The sequence below is a fragment of the Strongyloides ratti genome (genome assembly GCF_001040885.1).
Source record: "Strongyloides ratti genome assembly S_ratti_ED321, chromosome : 2".
Taxonomy (NCBI): Eukaryota; Metazoa; Nematoda; class Chromadorea; order Rhabditida; family Strongyloididae; genus Strongyloides; species Strongyloides ratti.
In genome coordinates this window covers 4,507,157-4,526,095 of record NC_037308.1, presented here as the reverse complement: position 1 = coordinate 4,526,095, position 18,939 = coordinate 4,507,157, and the positions used below count along the sequence as shown (strand labels likewise).

At 23.6% G+C, this 18,939-nt stretch overlaps 6 protein-coding genes across 6 annotated transcripts; 4 read left to right on the top strand and 2 right to left on the bottom strand.

Annotated features, from left to right (window-relative positions):
• Positions 1-1,280: 1,280 nt before the first annotated feature.
• On the top strand, positions 1,281-1,790 carry SRAE_2000144300 (Ubiquitin-fold modifier-conjugating enzyme 1; the record flags this gene model as incomplete). Its single annotated transcript, XM_024652397.1, has 1 exon — positions 1,281-1,790. One exon carries the CDS (start codon positions 1,281-1,283, stop codon positions 1,788-1,790), a length of 510 nt encoding a protein of 169 aa, XP_024505977.1.
• A 218-nt stretch (positions 1,791-2,008) lies between these two features.
• On the top strand, positions 2,009-3,427 carry SRAE_2000144200 (Protein encore; the record flags this gene model as incomplete). Its single annotated transcript, XM_024652395.1, has 1 exon — positions 2,009-3,427. One exon carries the CDS (start codon positions 2,009-2,011, stop codon positions 3,425-3,427), a length of 1,419 nt encoding a protein of 472 aa, XP_024505976.1.
• A 557-nt stretch (positions 3,428-3,984) lies between these two features.
• On the top strand, positions 3,985-4,860 carry SRAE_2000144100 (Hypothetical protein; the record flags this gene model as incomplete). The annotated part of the gene is made up of 1 exon (XM_024652394.1): positions 3,985-4,860. The coding sequence occupies one exon, from the start codon at positions 3,985-3,987 to the stop codon at positions 4,858-4,860; it is 876 nt and encodes a 291-aa protein (XP_024505975.1).
• Positions 4,861-4,906: 46 nt separating this feature from the next.
• SRAE_2000144000 (Bcl2-like family and Blc2 family-containing protein) lies at positions 4,907-5,647 on the bottom strand (the record flags this gene model as incomplete). The annotated part of the gene is made up of 2 exons (XM_024652393.1): positions 4,907-5,494; positions 5,552-5,647. The coding sequence occupies 2 exons, from the start codon at positions 5,645-5,647 to the stop codon at positions 4,907-4,909; spliced, it is 684 nt and encodes a 227-aa protein (XP_024505974.1).
• A 927-nt stretch (positions 5,648-6,574) lies between these two features.
• Positions 6,575-9,776, bottom strand: SRAE_2000143900 (V-type ATPase, V0 complex, 116kDa subunit family and ATPase, V0 complex, subunit 116kDa, eukaryotic family-containing protein; the record flags this gene model as incomplete). The annotated part of the gene is made up of 4 exons (XM_024652392.1): positions 6,575-8,654; positions 8,780-8,910; positions 9,118-9,240; positions 9,354-9,776. 4 exons carry the CDS (start codon positions 9,774-9,776, stop codon positions 6,575-6,577), a joined length of 2,757 nt encoding a protein of 918 aa, XP_024505973.1.
• A 1,488-nt stretch (positions 9,777-11,264) lies between these two features.
• Positions 11,265-14,503, top strand: SRAE_2000143800 (Cleavage stimulation factor subunit 3; the record flags this gene model as incomplete). The annotated part of the gene is made up of 3 exons (XM_024652391.1): positions 11,265-12,593; positions 12,638-13,415; positions 13,467-14,503. The coding sequence occupies 3 exons, from the start codon at positions 11,265-11,267 to the stop codon at positions 14,501-14,503; spliced, it is 3,144 nt and encodes a 1,047-aa protein (XP_024505972.1).
• Positions 14,504-18,939: the final 4,436 nt, after the last annotated feature.

The window sequence follows — 18,939 nt, the reverse complement described above, 5'->3', positions numbered from 1 at the left end:
ATAAACAGTTTTTTAAAATTTTACATACATTTTTTATTTTAAAAAAAAATGTTTGATAAAAAATTTAATCTCATTGACAAAATAAACATTGATTGAGGTGAAGAAAAAAAGTTACATATTGAGTTATTTATTTTTAAATAAATAAAATGAATTATAATAATTGCTTGAAATGTTTAATAACAAAATTTTAGTATTACATAAAAATTTGTTCCACTAAAATAACTTGTCCTGATCATTATTATCAAAAATTAAAAAAAAAATTATTTTGACTAATTTTTTTCTTATAATTAATCGATTATTATTATTATATTTGCCTTTTAAATTGACAATAAAGTTGTACTTCAACCACTTTATATATTGATCCCCAATTACAATAAATAAAGTCAATTATAAATATTCTTTTATTAAAAACAATTTATTTTCTTTTTATATCAATTTATCCTAAAAGAGAAAGAAACTAATGAAAATAATATTTATTTTAACACTATTATTATTATCAATTTATTAAAAATTTTTTACAAATATTAAAAAATCATAACAAATACATGATAACAAAAATAAAAACTATTTAAATATATCTTGTGGACATTGTTCCAAGGTTGCTATTAAATAGTACAAATGTTAATAATAATTTTGTTATCAAATAATACTAAATAGTATGAACGTTACACGCGTCGATTAGTAAATTTCATACCAAACTACGTCTACCCACTATCTAATTAAAATTACCACATTATTCTTATAAAATATTTTATTTTTAGTTAATATTTTTGTTTATTTTTTTCGTTTTAAAAATCTTCTAAGAATGATTTTGTTTACATAAATATACCACTACTTAAAATATTATAATCATAATACTTAAAGTGCGCAATAAATTACAAAAGAACATATGACTCAATTTTTTAACGTTAATATGAAGAAGTATACCTGATAAACTTAGTTTGCGATCATTTTTTTTTGTATATACCTATACCATTAAAAAAAAATTATACATACATTGTCTTTATATCATATGATCTTTGAATATTCGGTTAGAAAGCAAATTTATTTATCTATCTGTAAATAACTTGCCTATTAGAATTACAATGGAAGACAGCGATAAAATATAGTATATGTTTGTATCAACATTCTATCGATTTAGTAAAAAAAAATATATATTCTTTTTGTTTTTGCTTATTTAATTCTTTTTTGAAATAGCAGCCATTCATCAAATCAACAATAATTGAAATGGATTTTTTGTGACAAATTATTTTATCTATATTTTTAGTTACCTATTTGATATGTCTGGACTTGATGATACTACAAAACAAGCCTTAAAAAAGATTCCATTGTTAAAAACTAAAGCTGGTCCAAGAGATGGTGATTTGTGGATACAAAGACTAAAAGAAGAGTATGAAGCATTGATTACTTTTATTAATAATAATAAACAAAATGATTGTGATTGGTTTCGTCTTGAATCTAATTCTGATGGTACTCGTTGGTTTGGTAAATGTTGGTATTATCATAATATGATAAAATATGAATTTGATGTTGAATTTGAAATTCCTATTGCCTATCCAACAACAGCTCCAGAAATTGCACTACCAGAGTTGGATGGTAAAACTGCTAAGATGTATCGAGGAGGTAAAATTTGTCTTAGTGATCATTTTAAACCATTATGGGCTAGAAATGTTCCTAAATTTGGAATTGCACAAGCATTTAGTCTTGGATTAGGTCCATGGCTAGCTGTTGAAATTCCTGATCTCATTGAACGTGGTGTTCTTGGAAAAGAAGGAAAAAAAATTGAATGAAATAAAAATACATTTAATTTATTATTTTTTTTATGACAACTTTTTTAACAACATGTTATTTTTTTATTATTGTTTGTGAAAATTTTAATTTTTCATTATTAACGATTTTGATGCGTTCGTTATCGCGATTGATTACCTACACCTTAAAAATAATTGACGTGATATTATTGTATATATTTTTATGATATATTTTAGAATCCTACAATGCACTATTAAAAATGAATATTTCATCAAAAGAGACAACTGCTCCTGAGCATTCAAATAATCATCAAAGACAACCTTTAAGCAATTTTAAAAGAAAAAATACTAATCAAAATTCAAGAGGTGGAAGTTTATCACGTCGCACTGAGTCCTGTACTTCCTCTACCAATAATACTGATGGTGGCCGTTCTAGTAGTTATTCACATTACTTTTCCAATGATTCTATTGTATCAACAGACCAAAATAAGAAGAGTATTAGAAAATTTTTAGTTTCAACGTTACATAAAAATGTCAAAGATAGAAAAATTCTTTTAGAAACAGAAGAGAAATTATCTAATTTTATAAATTGTGATGATAGAACTTTAAAATTCGATCCAATGACTTCATACGATAGAATGTTAATTCATCGCACTGCCTCATTCTTCAATTTGGATCATAATGTTGATCAGTCAGGAAAATGTGTTGTTATTACGAAGAATGAAAAATCTAGATGCCCAGATGAATCGTTTAATAGTATGATAAAAAGCGATCATTTCAGTGATACAAGAGGTCGTTATCGATCCAGAAGAGGAACATCTAATCCATCATTTTATTATTCTGGGAATGTTAATGATTATTCATATCAAAATTCTATTTCATCTCCTGTTGATTTTGATTATAACAATCAAAAAACAACTCAACAATATGACAATCGTACAACATATAATGGATGTGGATATAAAGGAAGACAATCTGGACAAGGATTTTACCATGATAGTGGAATGAGTGATTTAACAAATGAAACAATTAGTCCAAGATATGAAAGTCCTCTTGAGTGTTATGGTGTTCCACAATCTCCTTTACCAATAACTAATAATTATAATGTTGGTATTCAAGCTTCATCTGAAAATAATCAAATAGCTGAAGAAGTAGGAAAAATAAGTGATGAATTATCACAACGTATAGAAATAAGTAGTGAAACTAATGAAGGTACTATTATTTCACCAACACCACCACCACCACCACCACAAAATATTCCCCAATATTATTATCATCCACAGCAACCATATAATAGAAGTTACTTTCCTCCTTATGCTTTTGATCCTTCAATACAATATCAACAACCACCGTGGAATCCTTATCAACAACAATTTGTATCTCAACAATATATTCCCGGAAGAGTTGTTTATTATCAACATTTTTATCCGACACCACCACCACAACCTCAAGAAAATTGCATTTATCCTATAGTTTCATCATCATCACCTGGTATTGTATATCCACAACATATAGGTCCATACAATTCATATTATTCACAACAAACGGTTTTTGAGAATGAGGAACAAATTGAAGAACCTCCATCATCAAGTGGTAATTATAGTGAAGACAATACTATTCAACCTCAAGATTATTCTACCTCTTCAAAGGAGGATGATACCAATAAGACGGAGACATGATTTTATTATAATAAATAATCAATTCCAAGAGACACCTGCAATCTTCGGAACAATTAGAGTGTAAAATTTTGGAATAACTTTTAATACGTAGTGATCTTTCTCTTTTTTTTATATTAATTAGCAAAAATTGTTTAAGAAAAGTTTGTACATAATTTATATAACATAATTTTCCGAAAATTTTGTAGAATTCTCATTGTCATAATATTATTAGAACATTTTTTTTTATATATATATATAAATACAGGTAGTCTTCCGTTGATTTTTATCAGGGTAAAAACGTCTCTTTTTTATAAAAATGTTTGTTTATGTTTTTAATAAAGATTACTAACATAATTTTTTTTTTTCTACTAATGTTAAAATAATAATAATTTTTATAATCTAATGAAACTTTTTAAAAATTTTTTTAATAGTTTAAGAAAAATATTTTATGTCTTTTATTTTTTTTAATATTAAATTTATAATATTATCAAAACGTTTCAAGTTTTTCTCAATTATACTTTTCTTCTTATGATAGACAAGAAATATTTTTTTGGAACTACGTTTATGAAGATTTTATAATGTTTTGTAAATCACTTTCTTCATCATTGTTATTTCGTAACATCCTCTCTCAGCGCCTATTTTCTTCACTTTCTTATACAAAATATGGAGAATGTTCTAATACTAGTCTTCCACCACTCTTGATTGCTCATGGTCTTTTTGGAAACAAAAAAAATTGGCACTCTGCAGCAAAAGCACTTCAAAAAAAATTAGACAATCAAATATATACTATTGATCTTAGAAATCATGGAGATAGTCCACATTTAGATTCAATGACTTATCAAGAAATGGCAGAAGATGTGAATAATTTTATAACAAATATAATTTTTGAAGAAACAGGATACGATGAATTAGATCTTTTGGGACATTCTATGGGTGGTAAAGTAAGTATGGAATTAGCTTTTAACAAAGAAAGTTCAAAAAATATAAGAAAATTAATTATTGAAGATATTTCACCAATTTATGTTAATAAAACTCATTTATTTCCTAAATATATTAAAGCTTTAATGAATATTGATTATTCATTAAGTCGTATAGAAATTGATAATATTCTTAAAAAAGATATTACTGATAATGCTACAAGAGCATTCCTTTTGACAAACTTACAAAAAGACCCAGGTGCAGAAAGTTTTAGATTTAAAGCAAATTTAAAAAGTATTAATGAATATGTAGATCATATTATAGGATACACTTTTGAAAAAGGTTGTCAATTTGAAAAAGAAACTCTTTTTTTATCAGGAGAACATTCATTATATGTTACTCCTAATGATAGAAATTTAATAAGACGATACTTTCCTAATGTTACTTTTGAAGTTATTGAAAATTCAGGACATTGGATACATGCTGAAAATTTTCCTGCTTTCAAAGAAGCTGTTGTTTCATTTTTAAAAAGTTAGATAAATTTTATTATTAAGAAATTTTACAATAATTTACACATAGTAGTTAATAAAAAGTTTTCCTTATCCCATAATATATGCCTAGAGCTGCTACAGCTATAGCACATGCTCCAACTACAACTGTTACAGTAGTAATAATCTTATTATTTTCATATTCTATTTTTATAGTTTTAATAGATAATTTTGTTTTATTATTGAAATCTTCCCAACTAAGTTTATCACGTTTCCATGATATATTGATCCATTTTGCCATTAATTTAGAGGCATAAAGTATCAATGTATTAATGTCTTCAAGACAATCATTATCTAGAAGAAATTTTGAATAAATTCCAATGAATGTAAATATTCCAACAAGACGTCCATACGTAAAAGTTGTTCTACTAACGGGTCCAGATATGGCCATTTCAGTTAAATATGATAAAACTGAACAAAATGTATTGTATGATAAATGTGGACCATCTAATGTACATTTTGAAAGCATAGTTTTTAACTTATCTTCATTTTTTTTTTTGAATAAAGATGTTGCTTCAACCAATAATTTAGATATATTTTTAGCTAATATTTCTTCATCTTTTGTAAAGTCATCATTAAGTGATGTAAAAAATTGATAATTTAATTCATATTTTAAATAAAGCTGTAAAATATATGAAATATATTGATATTCATTAGTATGATTATATGAATCATTTACAATAGAAGACTGTAAAATATTTGAACTATTTAAAGTATCATTTGAATAATAATCTTCAGTGTAATTAGATGATGATACAATAGATAATGGAGGCATATTAATTAATAAAAAAAATAATTTTTAGTAAATGCAACTTCTACAAATGTCCTCTATTTGTTTGATACGTAACACACCAAAAACAATTCTTGCATCTTATTTCTATTGATTTCAATTAATAGGAAACAATACACATCTGCTTACATTTGTTAAAACAGTTTAGTATTATTGTTGTATTGTACTATCTCTAAACATTATATAGGTGAATTGACAAATGGAAGGCGCCAACATCTAAGATGAATATGTCAAAAATATAATTAAAATTTTTTATTTTACTTAAAAAGTATAAAAATTTAAAAAAAAAATATAATTATATATTAATTATTACAAAATTTTTAATAATCTTAAACATATGTGTATTAAAAGAAAAATTTCTTCAACAAATATAATGATGGTAATTTTTGAATTACATTTTCATTTATCTGGAAACTGTTTAATGTTAATTTTTCATCATCCTTTTGAAGACTAATATTTTTTTTTAAATTGAAAACACTTGTTTTGACAATTATCTTGAGAATCAATTTTTATAATTTAATGATACTATATTATTAATCTGTTAAATAATTACGATTCACAAGGGTGTTTTTTCCAATTTTTAGTTAAATATCTTTCCTCAAGGAAAATTATGCTTATTCAACACTTTTTTTTATTAAAAAGTAAAGTTTTCTACCAGTTTTTATTTAAAGGTAAAATTTCATTCAAATGTTATTTATCTTAATTAAAAAAACAACACATTTTTTATGTTCTAGAAACCATAACTATGTGAAGTTAAAATGTTTTCCAAAAAAATTCGTTTTACATTATCAGTTAAATTGTTTCTTCCAGAAAAGTTCTTTTAACGTTTGATTATAGAAAAAAATTTTATTATCTCAAATTTAGCTTATATAAATAGAAGGATTAAAAATTTAATACATTTATATTTTTAATTTATTTAGAGGAATCATCAGCAACTCTTGCCTCCTCCAAAAGTGTTTCAAATGCAAATGGTGCAAAAATGTAACCATTACCACCATAAAATTTCGATTGAAATTCTACCCAATGGAGACGTAAAGCATGAAGAAATGCAGAAAGTCCTTCCATTAAAACAAGAATGAATATTGTTCCAAAGAAGAAGCAGAAAAATAATACATAAGTACAAACTGCTCCTAAATATCCATCCACAATAAATGAATTTCTAAATACCATAGTCCAAAGAACATCAGAAAGTTGAGCATGTGCTAAAGACAAAGCCCATAAACGTAAATAAGAAGCAGTATGTGAAATACATCCAAGAGCAAATTCAATAGTGTGAATAGCTTGATAAACCATTATATCGGCTATATCAAAAGGTCCATCTCCATGACCATGTCCATGACTTGGTGCTTTAGATGAATCATTCTCCTCAGCATGAACAACTTCAGCACTATCTCCATCAATACTAGCTCTAACTGATAATTGTCTATGACCATTTCCACGTCCTTCTTTGTCTTGTTTCCATAAAAAGTATGGTTTGGCAAATAACATCACAGGTATACATGCCATTGCAAGTAAAAGAAATATTGTTTCAAAGAAAGCCTGTCCTGGATACCATTTTCTTAATTGACAACTTGGTGCTGGAGTTAATGAATCACCTTCAGTAAACCCATGACCCATATCTTTCATCATAAACATATTAATTAGTCCAATAAGAAGTGATGGAGCACATTGAGATGATGGATAATAAAATCCAAGAATATAATATCCAGCCTTAAAATCAAACAATAACCATTTAAAAATAATCTGAAGACATAGATAGATAAAAATACAACCTAAAAAGATCATTTGTGGTATAAACATATACTTAATATCCAAATCAGAATTAAAATATTTATGATTATGATAAGAGAGCATCAAACCAAATGTCATTTGAGTAACTCCAAGAATAACGGAAGCTTTCATTTTCATGGAATTTAAAAAATTTAATCTGTTAACTTCCGCTAAATTCCAAACTGGATCAACACCCATAGGATATGGACCAGAAGCATTGTCATAACTATAATCAGGCCATAAAGTTGCTGTCTCACCTAAATGAGCATGCTCAAAACTATATATATTTTTCCATGATGATCCAAAAATATTAATAGATTTTGAGAATGCATCATTATAAATAAATCCTGTGTAGACAGAAAATGCTCCCATTAAGAATATTACATATCTTCCACCAAAGAAAGTTTGGAAAATTTCATCTCTAATTTTAGCTGCTTCTAAACTTTTTTCTTTAAGAATTAAAAATAAAGCAAACATAAGCATTATAAGACCATGTCCCATGTCTCCAAACATGACTGCAAATAAGAAAGGAAATGTTACCATTGTATATGGAGCAGGATTTATTTCTCTGTAACTAGCTATACCATAAGCATCTACAATATTTTGGAAGCCTCTGGTAAATTTATTTGTCTTGTTAAATGTTGGAGGTGCTTCATTTGTTGACATTCTTTGTAAAATACTGGGAATATGACTACCAGATTCTTCTGTGCCTCTTTTTAAAGCAAATTGAATTCTATCTAAATCATCAACAGGGCACCAACACTCGGCTACTAAACATTTTTTAGTTACATCCATATTAAAAAGATTCATTGTATGGTATATAGCTTTAATTTTTCTTACTTTTGTAAGCCACATTTTAACATTTTTTGCAGCAGCTACAAGTACTCTATGTCTATGATCTGTTGTCTGTCCTAAAACTGTTTTTAAATCCTCAATTCTTGTAATGACTCCAATTGACATTTCTCTTCTTTCTGTTGGTGATTCAGGACATGGATATAATGTTGCACGAAAACCTTCACAAATTTTTTTAACACGTTGTTTTAATTGATCACCTTGAAAAAATATTATGAAAACTGTTTTATTAACTTTATCTCCTGTATGTGGATCTGTCATAACTTCAGTAATATCTGATTGTCTTAGAAATACATTACCACGACATGCACGCCATAGCAATCTTTCAAAAGCGGGAAGACGAACTCTCTCAATAACTCCGCAAACAAATCTATTAAAAAAAAGGATATTAATTAATAAAAAGAAAAAAAAAATTGTTGTTTGTGAGGAAGAATTCAATTGACGGGGAAAAAACAAAAATTATAACATAAAAATTAATATAATATATTTATATACCCGAAATTTCCAAAAGATACTGGAACTCCAGATGAGATACCTCCAATTGCAGAGGTTAATTCAATCGTATCTGAATCAGCATGTTCTCCTACATATCCCCCAGATATTGATGATGCATCCAAATTTCCAGCCTAAATAGATTAATAGGTAAAATGCCATTATAATTATATCAATAAATACATTTACATAAATGGAATAAAAGCAATACAAAGTTAATAATAAAAAAATAAACATCATAACAACACTTATATGAAGCGACAGAACAATTGTATAAAGGTATATATATAAAAAAAAAACTCTTCCTCACATAAAAAAATTATAAAATAATTTCAAGTAACGAACCCCAATTGCATTTTGTCATTTATGAATGCCACTTCATTCAACAAATGTTCTTGGTCGCCATCAAATCCCGACTGTCCTGCCCCACCAAATATAGTGGTACCAAGTGAAGAATGATGTTCCTAACAAAAAGTACAATAAGCTTTAAAACAACCACAAAAAAAATATTTAAAAACCACAAATGTAATATATACATTTTTATATTAAAATATATATGTGATAAAATAAAACTAACCTCTTCAAAAAATTGTTGTGTTTTTCTTAAAATATGTTTTAATTCTGTTAATTCAGCAAAATTTTTTCTAAGCATCTCTTCATTTTGATTTACTTCTTTTAATTCATTTTCAAGTTTTTCAAATGTTGCCTCTAAATCAATCATTTCCTTTGGTTGTGGTGCTTCAGGATTTTCTAAAGTATCAAGCATCGGAATTTCATCCTTTTTTATTTCTTTTTCGAGAAATCTTAATTTTCTTTCCATTTCATCACAACGTCTAACTTCATTGACAAACTTCCTTTGAAATGCATTTACATCTGGATTCAAATCACGAAATTGAACTAAACCCAATTCTCCTAACTCGGCTACACAATTATATGCTGACTCTGATTGTAGGTACAATTGTGCCAAGCACATTTCCTCACTCCTGTAAATGTTCCCCATAATGGATACAATAGAAGTCAGGAATGTTTAATAAAGTTATCCTTTAAAAAAAGAAACTAAAAATAAATAAGATTTTAATACAATTTAATAAAATATATATTATTTTATCGAGAATCAATATGTATTGGATGAGAAATGTTGATGGTGACTGACATGTGTATAAACATACCAAAATTATCTAACATCCTAAAAATTATCCCAAAAACAGGAATTAATAAATAAAGTAACTATAAATAAATTTACAAGAGTTACCTACATATAAAAATATAAAATTACAAAAAATATTTTAAGAAAAAAGAAGATATAATCTACCTTGAAATACCAATAGAAATAAAGTGATAAAAATGTGTATATATAAAATAAGTATAATAAAAGCTTTTAATAAGTAACCAGATATCTAAAAACAATAAGTTTTATGTCCTATAACGATTACCTAAAGTAGTAATAAATATTTAATTTATTTTAAACATCATAAATAATTTTCATTGATCAAATTAAAAAATATTACGTCAGCAAATTTTTTAAAAATTTAAGTATCTATATATATTTATATATATAACTAGGTTTAAACGGAAATTACAAACATAAATGAAAAAAAAAAAAATTAGGAATAATACAATTAATTTGAAGTAATATTAAAAATTTATATATAGTTTATTATTAAAGTAGAAAATATACATATATATAAATATATTAACATTTACAAATAAAATATTAAAGTAATCATTATATGTCAAAAAAATTAAAATGAAGTGAAAAAGCATATCAATGAAAGGGTCACTGCTAACATTAAAAGATTAAATAATCCAAATTCATATCACATAATAACTTGAACTAACAACATGATTAGATAACCTCTTTATAGATATAGGGACAATTTCAACTATATCACAATAAAAAAAATAAAAAACCTATAGACAGTATTACTTATCAGTAGGGAAACATAAGCTAAAATGTAACCATTTGTAATAATTAACGCTTTATCATTTTTAACATGGTAAAAAATATTTCCATATCTATAAATCAAATTAAGAAATAATATAGTAATAATTATTATGAAAAATCTTTTAACAGATAAAACTAAGTACTAAACTTAAAAAGTAACTCCTATAAACACATAGTGTCTAACGAAAAAAAAAAAAAAACCATTTAAAAACTTTAGATATAACACCCAGTTTTAAGTCGAAGCTTTTAAAAGAAAAGTATAATATTTTGACAATTATAAAAATATTAAAAGAAATACTTTTTGAAAAATTTATATTGTATTGAGAAATATAAACACTTGAATAAACCAGTCACATTATTAATAAAATTAATCCTATAAAAACACATACACACATTGTTGACAACTTTTTTAGTAAACAATAGCGAAATTTGGAATAACGTTACCAGGCCGTTTTAAAGTCCTATTTTATTTTTAATTTATTAATTCTTTATAAATTTCGACATTTTTTTAAAAATTATTTTTTAATATTTTTAGGGTGGTAAATGTATCACAATACATCATTAAGAAACCAAGGATTTACTAACAAAAAACATTCCAGAAGTTATGGTGGCAGAAAAGAAAATGAGAAACATGTTGTCTGGAATAAATATGGCCTTACAAATATGAGTAATTTTTTTCATACTACAAATTTTTCTAAAACTAGAGGACCATTAATTTCAAGCAAAAATTCTTTTAATGGTAGGGGAACTTTTACTAATAATATAATTAGAAATGGTCAAATGATTCATGGTGGTAAGGAGATTTGGAAAAAATATCAATTACAAGGTCCACAATATGGTGGAAAAGGAAAATTGTATGGTTATGGTTCTTATAATGCTGGTCATCGTATTGGAAATCGGTATATTGATCCTCAAAATGAGATTTATGGCCCTATGAATGGTTATAGAAAGGGATATGACAAAACTTTAGATGTTAGGAAAAGAAAAAATTTTTCTAATGTTGATGAAAAAGGATTCTTAGTTAATGATATTTATATGGATAGTGAATTTGGACCTGGTGACTATAAAAAAAGTCGTGGAATGAATCCTGGTGATAGAATAAAGGGACGATCTTATACTGAATTAAAAGGTCTTATTATTGCTATTATACACATAAGAAATAAATTTTTTATTAATCCTAATTTATCTAATGATATGTATATTGATCAACCAAAATGGGAATATTATGGACAAATGGGTATTAAAAGGAAATTGAGTCTTGGTATTAATTATCGTTCACTAGAAGCAATTAATTTTGTTCTTGCTTCAAATTTTTATCGTGATCGTCTTGATAAACTTATAAGAATGTGTATACAGGAGGCAGAAAAAAATAATGTTGATCCAAAATATATTCAATCAATTTATCATATGATTAACGAAAGATGGAATAAGAGAAGGAGTGCCAGAATTTTAGATGCAGATGAAAAGATTGATTTTACAAAATATGGTTTAGCATACCGTTTAAAAACATCACTTATAGAAAGAAGAATTAAAAGAGTTTCTTATAAAGATAATCTTTTATATAAAATTAGAACATTAATTCCTGTAAAATTGAATAGGACATTTGAAAATGAACTTGTTAAAAGAGCAATAGATTATCGTAAGAAAAGACTAGAAAATAAAGTTAAACCAATTCAAAGTGTTGCTAAAATTAATAGTTTACCACTAGAAAAACGTATTCAAAATAATAGGTGGGATGTTGTTTCATGGAAACAAATGATGACTGAGATTCAGGAAAAAGAAATTTCAGATGTAGAGAGAAATTTTTATGATGAAATATTACAACAATATCCTAATAATAGTGAATGTTGGAAAATTTATATTGAACATGAGGTAAGAATAAAATTTTCATAAAATTTTAAATATATATTTTTAAGGTACGTTGTGGAAATGTAGATAAAGCAGAGGAGTTATTTCAAAAATGTTTACCAGTAATTAAAAATATTAATCTTTATGTTTATTATGTTGATTTTGTAAGGACAACAAAAACACAACTTCCAGATTATCGAGAAGTTTTAGCTAAAGCTTATGAATTTGCAATAGAAAATGTTGGACTAGATATAAAAGCGCTTCCTTTATATAAAAGTTATATACAATTTTTAGAAAATGTAGTTGCAAATGGTCCATATGCTGAGAATCAAAAAATATCTGCTATAAGAAAAGTTTATGCCAAGGCATTTCAAGTTCCAATGACTGGAATAGATGCTTTTTTTATGGAATATTCAAATTTTGAAAAAAAAGTTAATCCGCCAATGGCAGAGAGATTTATTGCAGAAAGAATGAAAGATTATAATAAGATTAAAAAAATTATGCAATCATTTCAGGCTATTCATAAACCACTAGATTATGAAAGATTTTCTGTTCCAAAAAGAGCGCAATTACCTGATGAAAAGAAACAAAGAATGTTTTGGCAAAGATATGTTAATTGGGAAAGGAAATGTTTATTGAAAATAAATGATCCTTTAGAAAGATTAAAAAGAATTTCATATGCTTATGAACAATATTTATTACGATTTGGTAGACATCCAAATTTGTGTTATCAAGTTTTAATGTTTCATCTAGATTATATTGAAAAAATGGATAGTAGAGGGGAAGTTATTGCTTATTCAGAGATTGAAAATATTGTTGAAAGTTATTTTAAAAAAATGATTACTGGTACAATGAAATATTCATTATTATTCCATTTTTGTTTTGTATTCTTTCTAGAAGAAAGGAAAGAATTTAAACTTGCTCAAGAGTATTATAAAACTTTACTAACTAACACTGAATATAATTTTGATCCTAATTTAATTTATATAAGTTATATGCAATTTACTAGAAGATGTCTTGGAGCTGATAAATATAGATTAGTTTTTAGAAAATTACGACAAGATCCAAGAGTTGGAATTTTACCATATTTAGCAGCTGCTAACATTGAATTTAGATGTTTAAAAAATCGTAATGTAGCTTTTAATATTTTAAAATATACAGAAGATAAATTTGGACATGTTTTAGAATTAGAAAAAGAATGGTTTGACTTAAGTTTAAGACAACCTTGCAAAGAATTAATTAAAGAACAATTTAAAAAATACATATCAATATATTCATTATCTGGACAAGAAAAAATTGAAGCATGGGAGATAGCTTTTAGACATATTTTTATTCATGAAACAAAAGAAAATCTTAAAAAGATAGAAGAAGAAAGAAAAGAATCTCTTTCACATGTTTATAAGGATAAAAAACTTCATGAGTTAACTGATCGTTACTCTTATGGGGGAATTTTACCATTAACACCAGAACAATGTAAATTATCAGGTTATTTTACAACAATAAAACCACCAACAAAGAAAACCCGTGAAACAGAACATCAATTACAGGAATTAGCAATTAAAATTTCACCATTTACAACCCATTATAAATTTAAAGGAAAGAAAAAAGTAAATGGAATAAATACAAGAAATGTTGTCATATATAATCCATCATCAGCTGTTGCTGCATTGGTAAAAGAAACTAAAAAAACAGCAATTGCAGATAGGATGGAAGGTTTAGTTATTCCAACATTTCAAAATTGGGCCCCCTATAAACCTGAGGAGGATGATTATGTCATTCCAATGTTTGATAGAAATCGTTTTAAAATACCAAATAGTGTTAATAAAGTTTTAATGGACATAGGTAATTCGGTACGTTTTATTGAACCTGTTGTTAATTGTGATAATTTGTTAAATACATTAATGATGACGCATTTTGACAAAAATATGATCTAATTATTATTATTTTTTCTTCATTTGTAAAATAAATATTTTCCTATTTACTGTATAATAAAAAAATTTTTTTTTTCCAATAATTTTTCTAAAATTATATCATATCAAAGATTACAAAAAATGAAAATACAAATTAAAAAAACATCCTACAAATAGATATGCCTTATCATTTACAAGTTTTTAAAAAAAAAATTTATAAATAAAATTATACTTAAAAATTTTTGTCCAAATTGTTTTTGCTAAAAATCAAAGACTAATTACATAAATTTTTTTTTAATAGAATGTAAATAAAATATATATATATTTATTAAATTTTGGTAACTTCAAACAAACTAAAAATTAAATTTTTTTTGTTACATTTTTGTTATTGTTTACATATACATATACATATATATATATCTTTTTATTTTCACATTTATTAGCGAAAATAACCAGTAAAAATATCTGTTATCTTGTTATTTTTATTATAAATAAACAATGAAAAAAAAAAGATATATAAAAAGTATTATTTTAGCATACTTATACTTTTAAGTGTAAAATAATAAAATGCTTTTTATTATTTCTATTTGATACATGAAACACTAGGAGACATAAAATTTTATTACATCGTTCTTTTAATAATGTTTAAATTGAATTTATTATTATTCTATAACTAGAAAATTTTTATAAAGCAGTGAATTTTTTTTATCATATAAATTTGATATAAACGTTTTTTTTTTATTATTATTTAATATTATACATTTATATTGTTAGTAATTACAATAATATTATTATTAAAATGTACTCATTCATCTCTTTTTAATAGAAACAATGTTGCATTATTATATTTATTAAAAAAAAATTTTTTTTTTCAAATATAACAATATAGTCAATAGAAAAAAAATAACATATATAAAAGTAAATAACGGTAATATTAATTCCAATTCATTTGATTCAATAGAAAAAAAAATATAATAAGTTGACAATTTTATATAACACCATTTTCCCGTATCATCCCCATGAATTGTTTTTATCAATCATTTATTTATTTATTATTTTTTTACATGATATCTTGTTTGTAATATTCCTCATTGTATTAATATATATTATATATATATTCATATTATTGTTGTTGTTTTCTTTTAAATATAATTATTTTTCTCAAATATTTATTTTATAATTACCATAGCAACTTACATTAATTCTTATTGTGTTTAAATTATTATTATTATTATTGTTATTGTTGATAGAGAAAATAAGTTAAAAAAAAAATAAAGATAAAAAAAATTTTTATGTTTATCAATTATTATTATTATGAGAAAAATACTTTTTTTGTTAATGTTCTTCAATATTTTATTTTCTGTTTATTGACCAAAGTATGACAAATAATAATCTATATTTAAATGTGTCTGCCTTTTAATATTAGTAGTATAATAATATAATAATCATAAGTATTATTTCAAAAAAAAAAAGAAAAAATAAAAATTTTTCATAGACAGAATAAATATAGATAAATTTAATCTTTTTATATCATTTTTTTTTCCTATAAACTCTCAATTGTGTAGAATATTTTTTAATATAGTACAAAAAAATTTGTTTACAAGCTTTTATGTATTGAAAAATCAATAGCAATTTATTAAAAGAGCACGTGGCTTATTGTTGATGTAAATAGTTTTATAACAAATAACTTTGAACAAGAGAATTTTTTTAAATATACTTTGGTACTTTTTTTTTTAAGATGTTAGAATAAGATATAACAATTTATAAGTGAGGGTAAATTTTGTTATATACTTTTATTATGATAATAAAAATATTTATTTTCTATTTATAATTATTATTTTATGTCTGTTCTTCTTCTTTTTTTTTTTTATTTTTTTGCTCATTATTATTTTGGGATCTTTCAGACAATTAGATTAGTCCATATATTTAATGATTTGATTAAATTACTACAGAATGTCACAATTAATAAATATAGATGGACGAGTGAAAAATTTTATTCAAATATTTAGCTTACTTTCTAACCTCTTAATTAAAGTTTTTAATATATCATATTTCAGAAGAACTATACAATTTTATTTTTAATAAAATCTATCTTTAAAGAGTCAAAAATTTTATCTTTTTATTCTTTCTTTCTTTCCTAATTTTAAGCTAACTCTTATTATATTTTATATTATATAATAATATTTTATAATATTTATCACATGATTAATATGTTCATTCTAATTAAACTAAAACTAATTTGTTTCCGCTTTATTTATATTTTTAAATAAAGCATATATTATATATATATTAATATATTTCTATATATTGTACTAGTCAAATTATATAAATTAATTTTTGATAAAAAGAAAACCAGTAAATACGATTTAAGTTTAGAAATAATAATCATAATTTATTATATAAATTTAAATAGACAATAAATAGAGAAAATAAATTAAATATAATTTGATTTTCTCATTGAGATAAAAGTTTCAGTTGGATTTTATATATACATATATTTTATCCAAATATAAATATTTCTTACAAATAGTAAAACTCTTAAAAATTAAATCTTTTATTGTCTATATAAACAAAATATATAAAAGTCTCTTTGTGTAAATTTAATAGTTTATCAAAATTATGTACATGTACTATAAGAGCACAATTCAATACAAATTATTTTTTATCAACTATATATTTTCTTTCTCATATTTTAAAGCAATATTTTAAAAATTGTGAGTATTTTATAATTTTTCTCTCAGCTGATTTTAAAAAAATAAAATAAAAAAAGATAAAAAAGAAAAAGCAATAATCTACGTGATTAATTTTAAGAAAATAATGTTAACTTAATATTAATGATTATTTTTCTATGTACTATTCTTTTATTGTTTTATAATTATTTTATTTTAAAGCTCCCTAATCACAATTATTTAATTTTACATTTTCTTCATAAAAATAAGTTTAATATTTTAAAATTTGATAAAAGATTTTAATAGTTTAAATTAGTTTGTGATGAAGCATATGTATATATATATATATTAAAGTATATATATTTTTTAAGTCACATGTACTATAAAGGATCATGTAGCATAATTTTTAAAATGCACTATAATTATTTTAAAATCTCAGCATTTTTTATTAAATAATATTTTTTTTTACTACTTGAAAATACACCGGTTAAAAGGATTATTTTTCATATGTTTCTTATGATTTATTATTTTTCCTGTTGTCAATTAGAGTATATCTGTACTTGGGTACACGTTTTTATGGATAAATTTTATTTAAGTTTATATATATTAGCTTTTTTTTTCATTACTTAATATATATCCATATATTACTAAATTTTATACTTTAATATTATATAGTATTAGCCTAGTTAAGAAAGATATTGTATTTAAAATTAATCAATAATTAGATATTCAAATACATTATGTAACAGTTTAATTTATAAAACTTTTTTATTATTTTAAAATTTAATTAATATAATTTTATTTAATATATATAAAATAAAAGTAAGTTAAAGTGTTACTTTAATATTTATAATATATTTAATCATTAGAAAAAAAAAGTATTAAATGATTTAGGTGTAATAGTAGTGTAATTTATTATAGTTTATATTAATATTTCTAAATAATATATTATTGCACACTAAAAGATACATATTAAAATGTTGTTGTCTCGCTTAATTAATCACACTTTTTTTTTTGTCAAATACATATAAATATAAATACAATAAAAAAAAGACATATTCTTTTAACATATACAAAAGATTAATATTTTATTTGTATAAAAACTTAATAACAATTGATATTGTTTTAAAAGTACTATTATTTTATAAATTTGCCATTGATGCTTCTTTTTTTTTATTCATTATTTTTTCTAACAATTTTAACAATACTTTTTGTCTCATAAATTTATTATATTTAGAAATATTTCTTCAATTAAAATTATTACTCTTTAATCATTATCTGTCTAGTTATCTTTTTTTTTTTTATCAATTTCAAAATAAATTTTTTTTTACTCATTTTATTATTAATGTTAATAACTTTTTTTTTCTCCTATTTAAATATCTAATGTATTTTACATTATTTTGTTATTTAAAAAAAAAGTGTCAAAAAAAAACAACTTTAATTTGTTTATCTATATAAAAAAATTTCAATTATATTTTGTATATATTTTTGTTATTAAACTTAATAAAATCAAATGGTATTTGTCTTTTTAGACATACTATTATAGTTAAACATATGACTTCAGGTATGACGAAGATCACAAAGGTCTTGTTGATGATGATAATGTGTATAGTTATAAAATGGAAGTTTCTAGTTTTCAATTGAAAATCCTTTTTATTTATATACTTTCAATCTTATGATATTCTTTAAAAAAAGACATTTGTTATTTTGACAAAGTATATGTATTTTTGATGACTGATTTTTGACTTCAACATAAACTTCCTTATATTTTATGAAAATATAAGTAGTCAA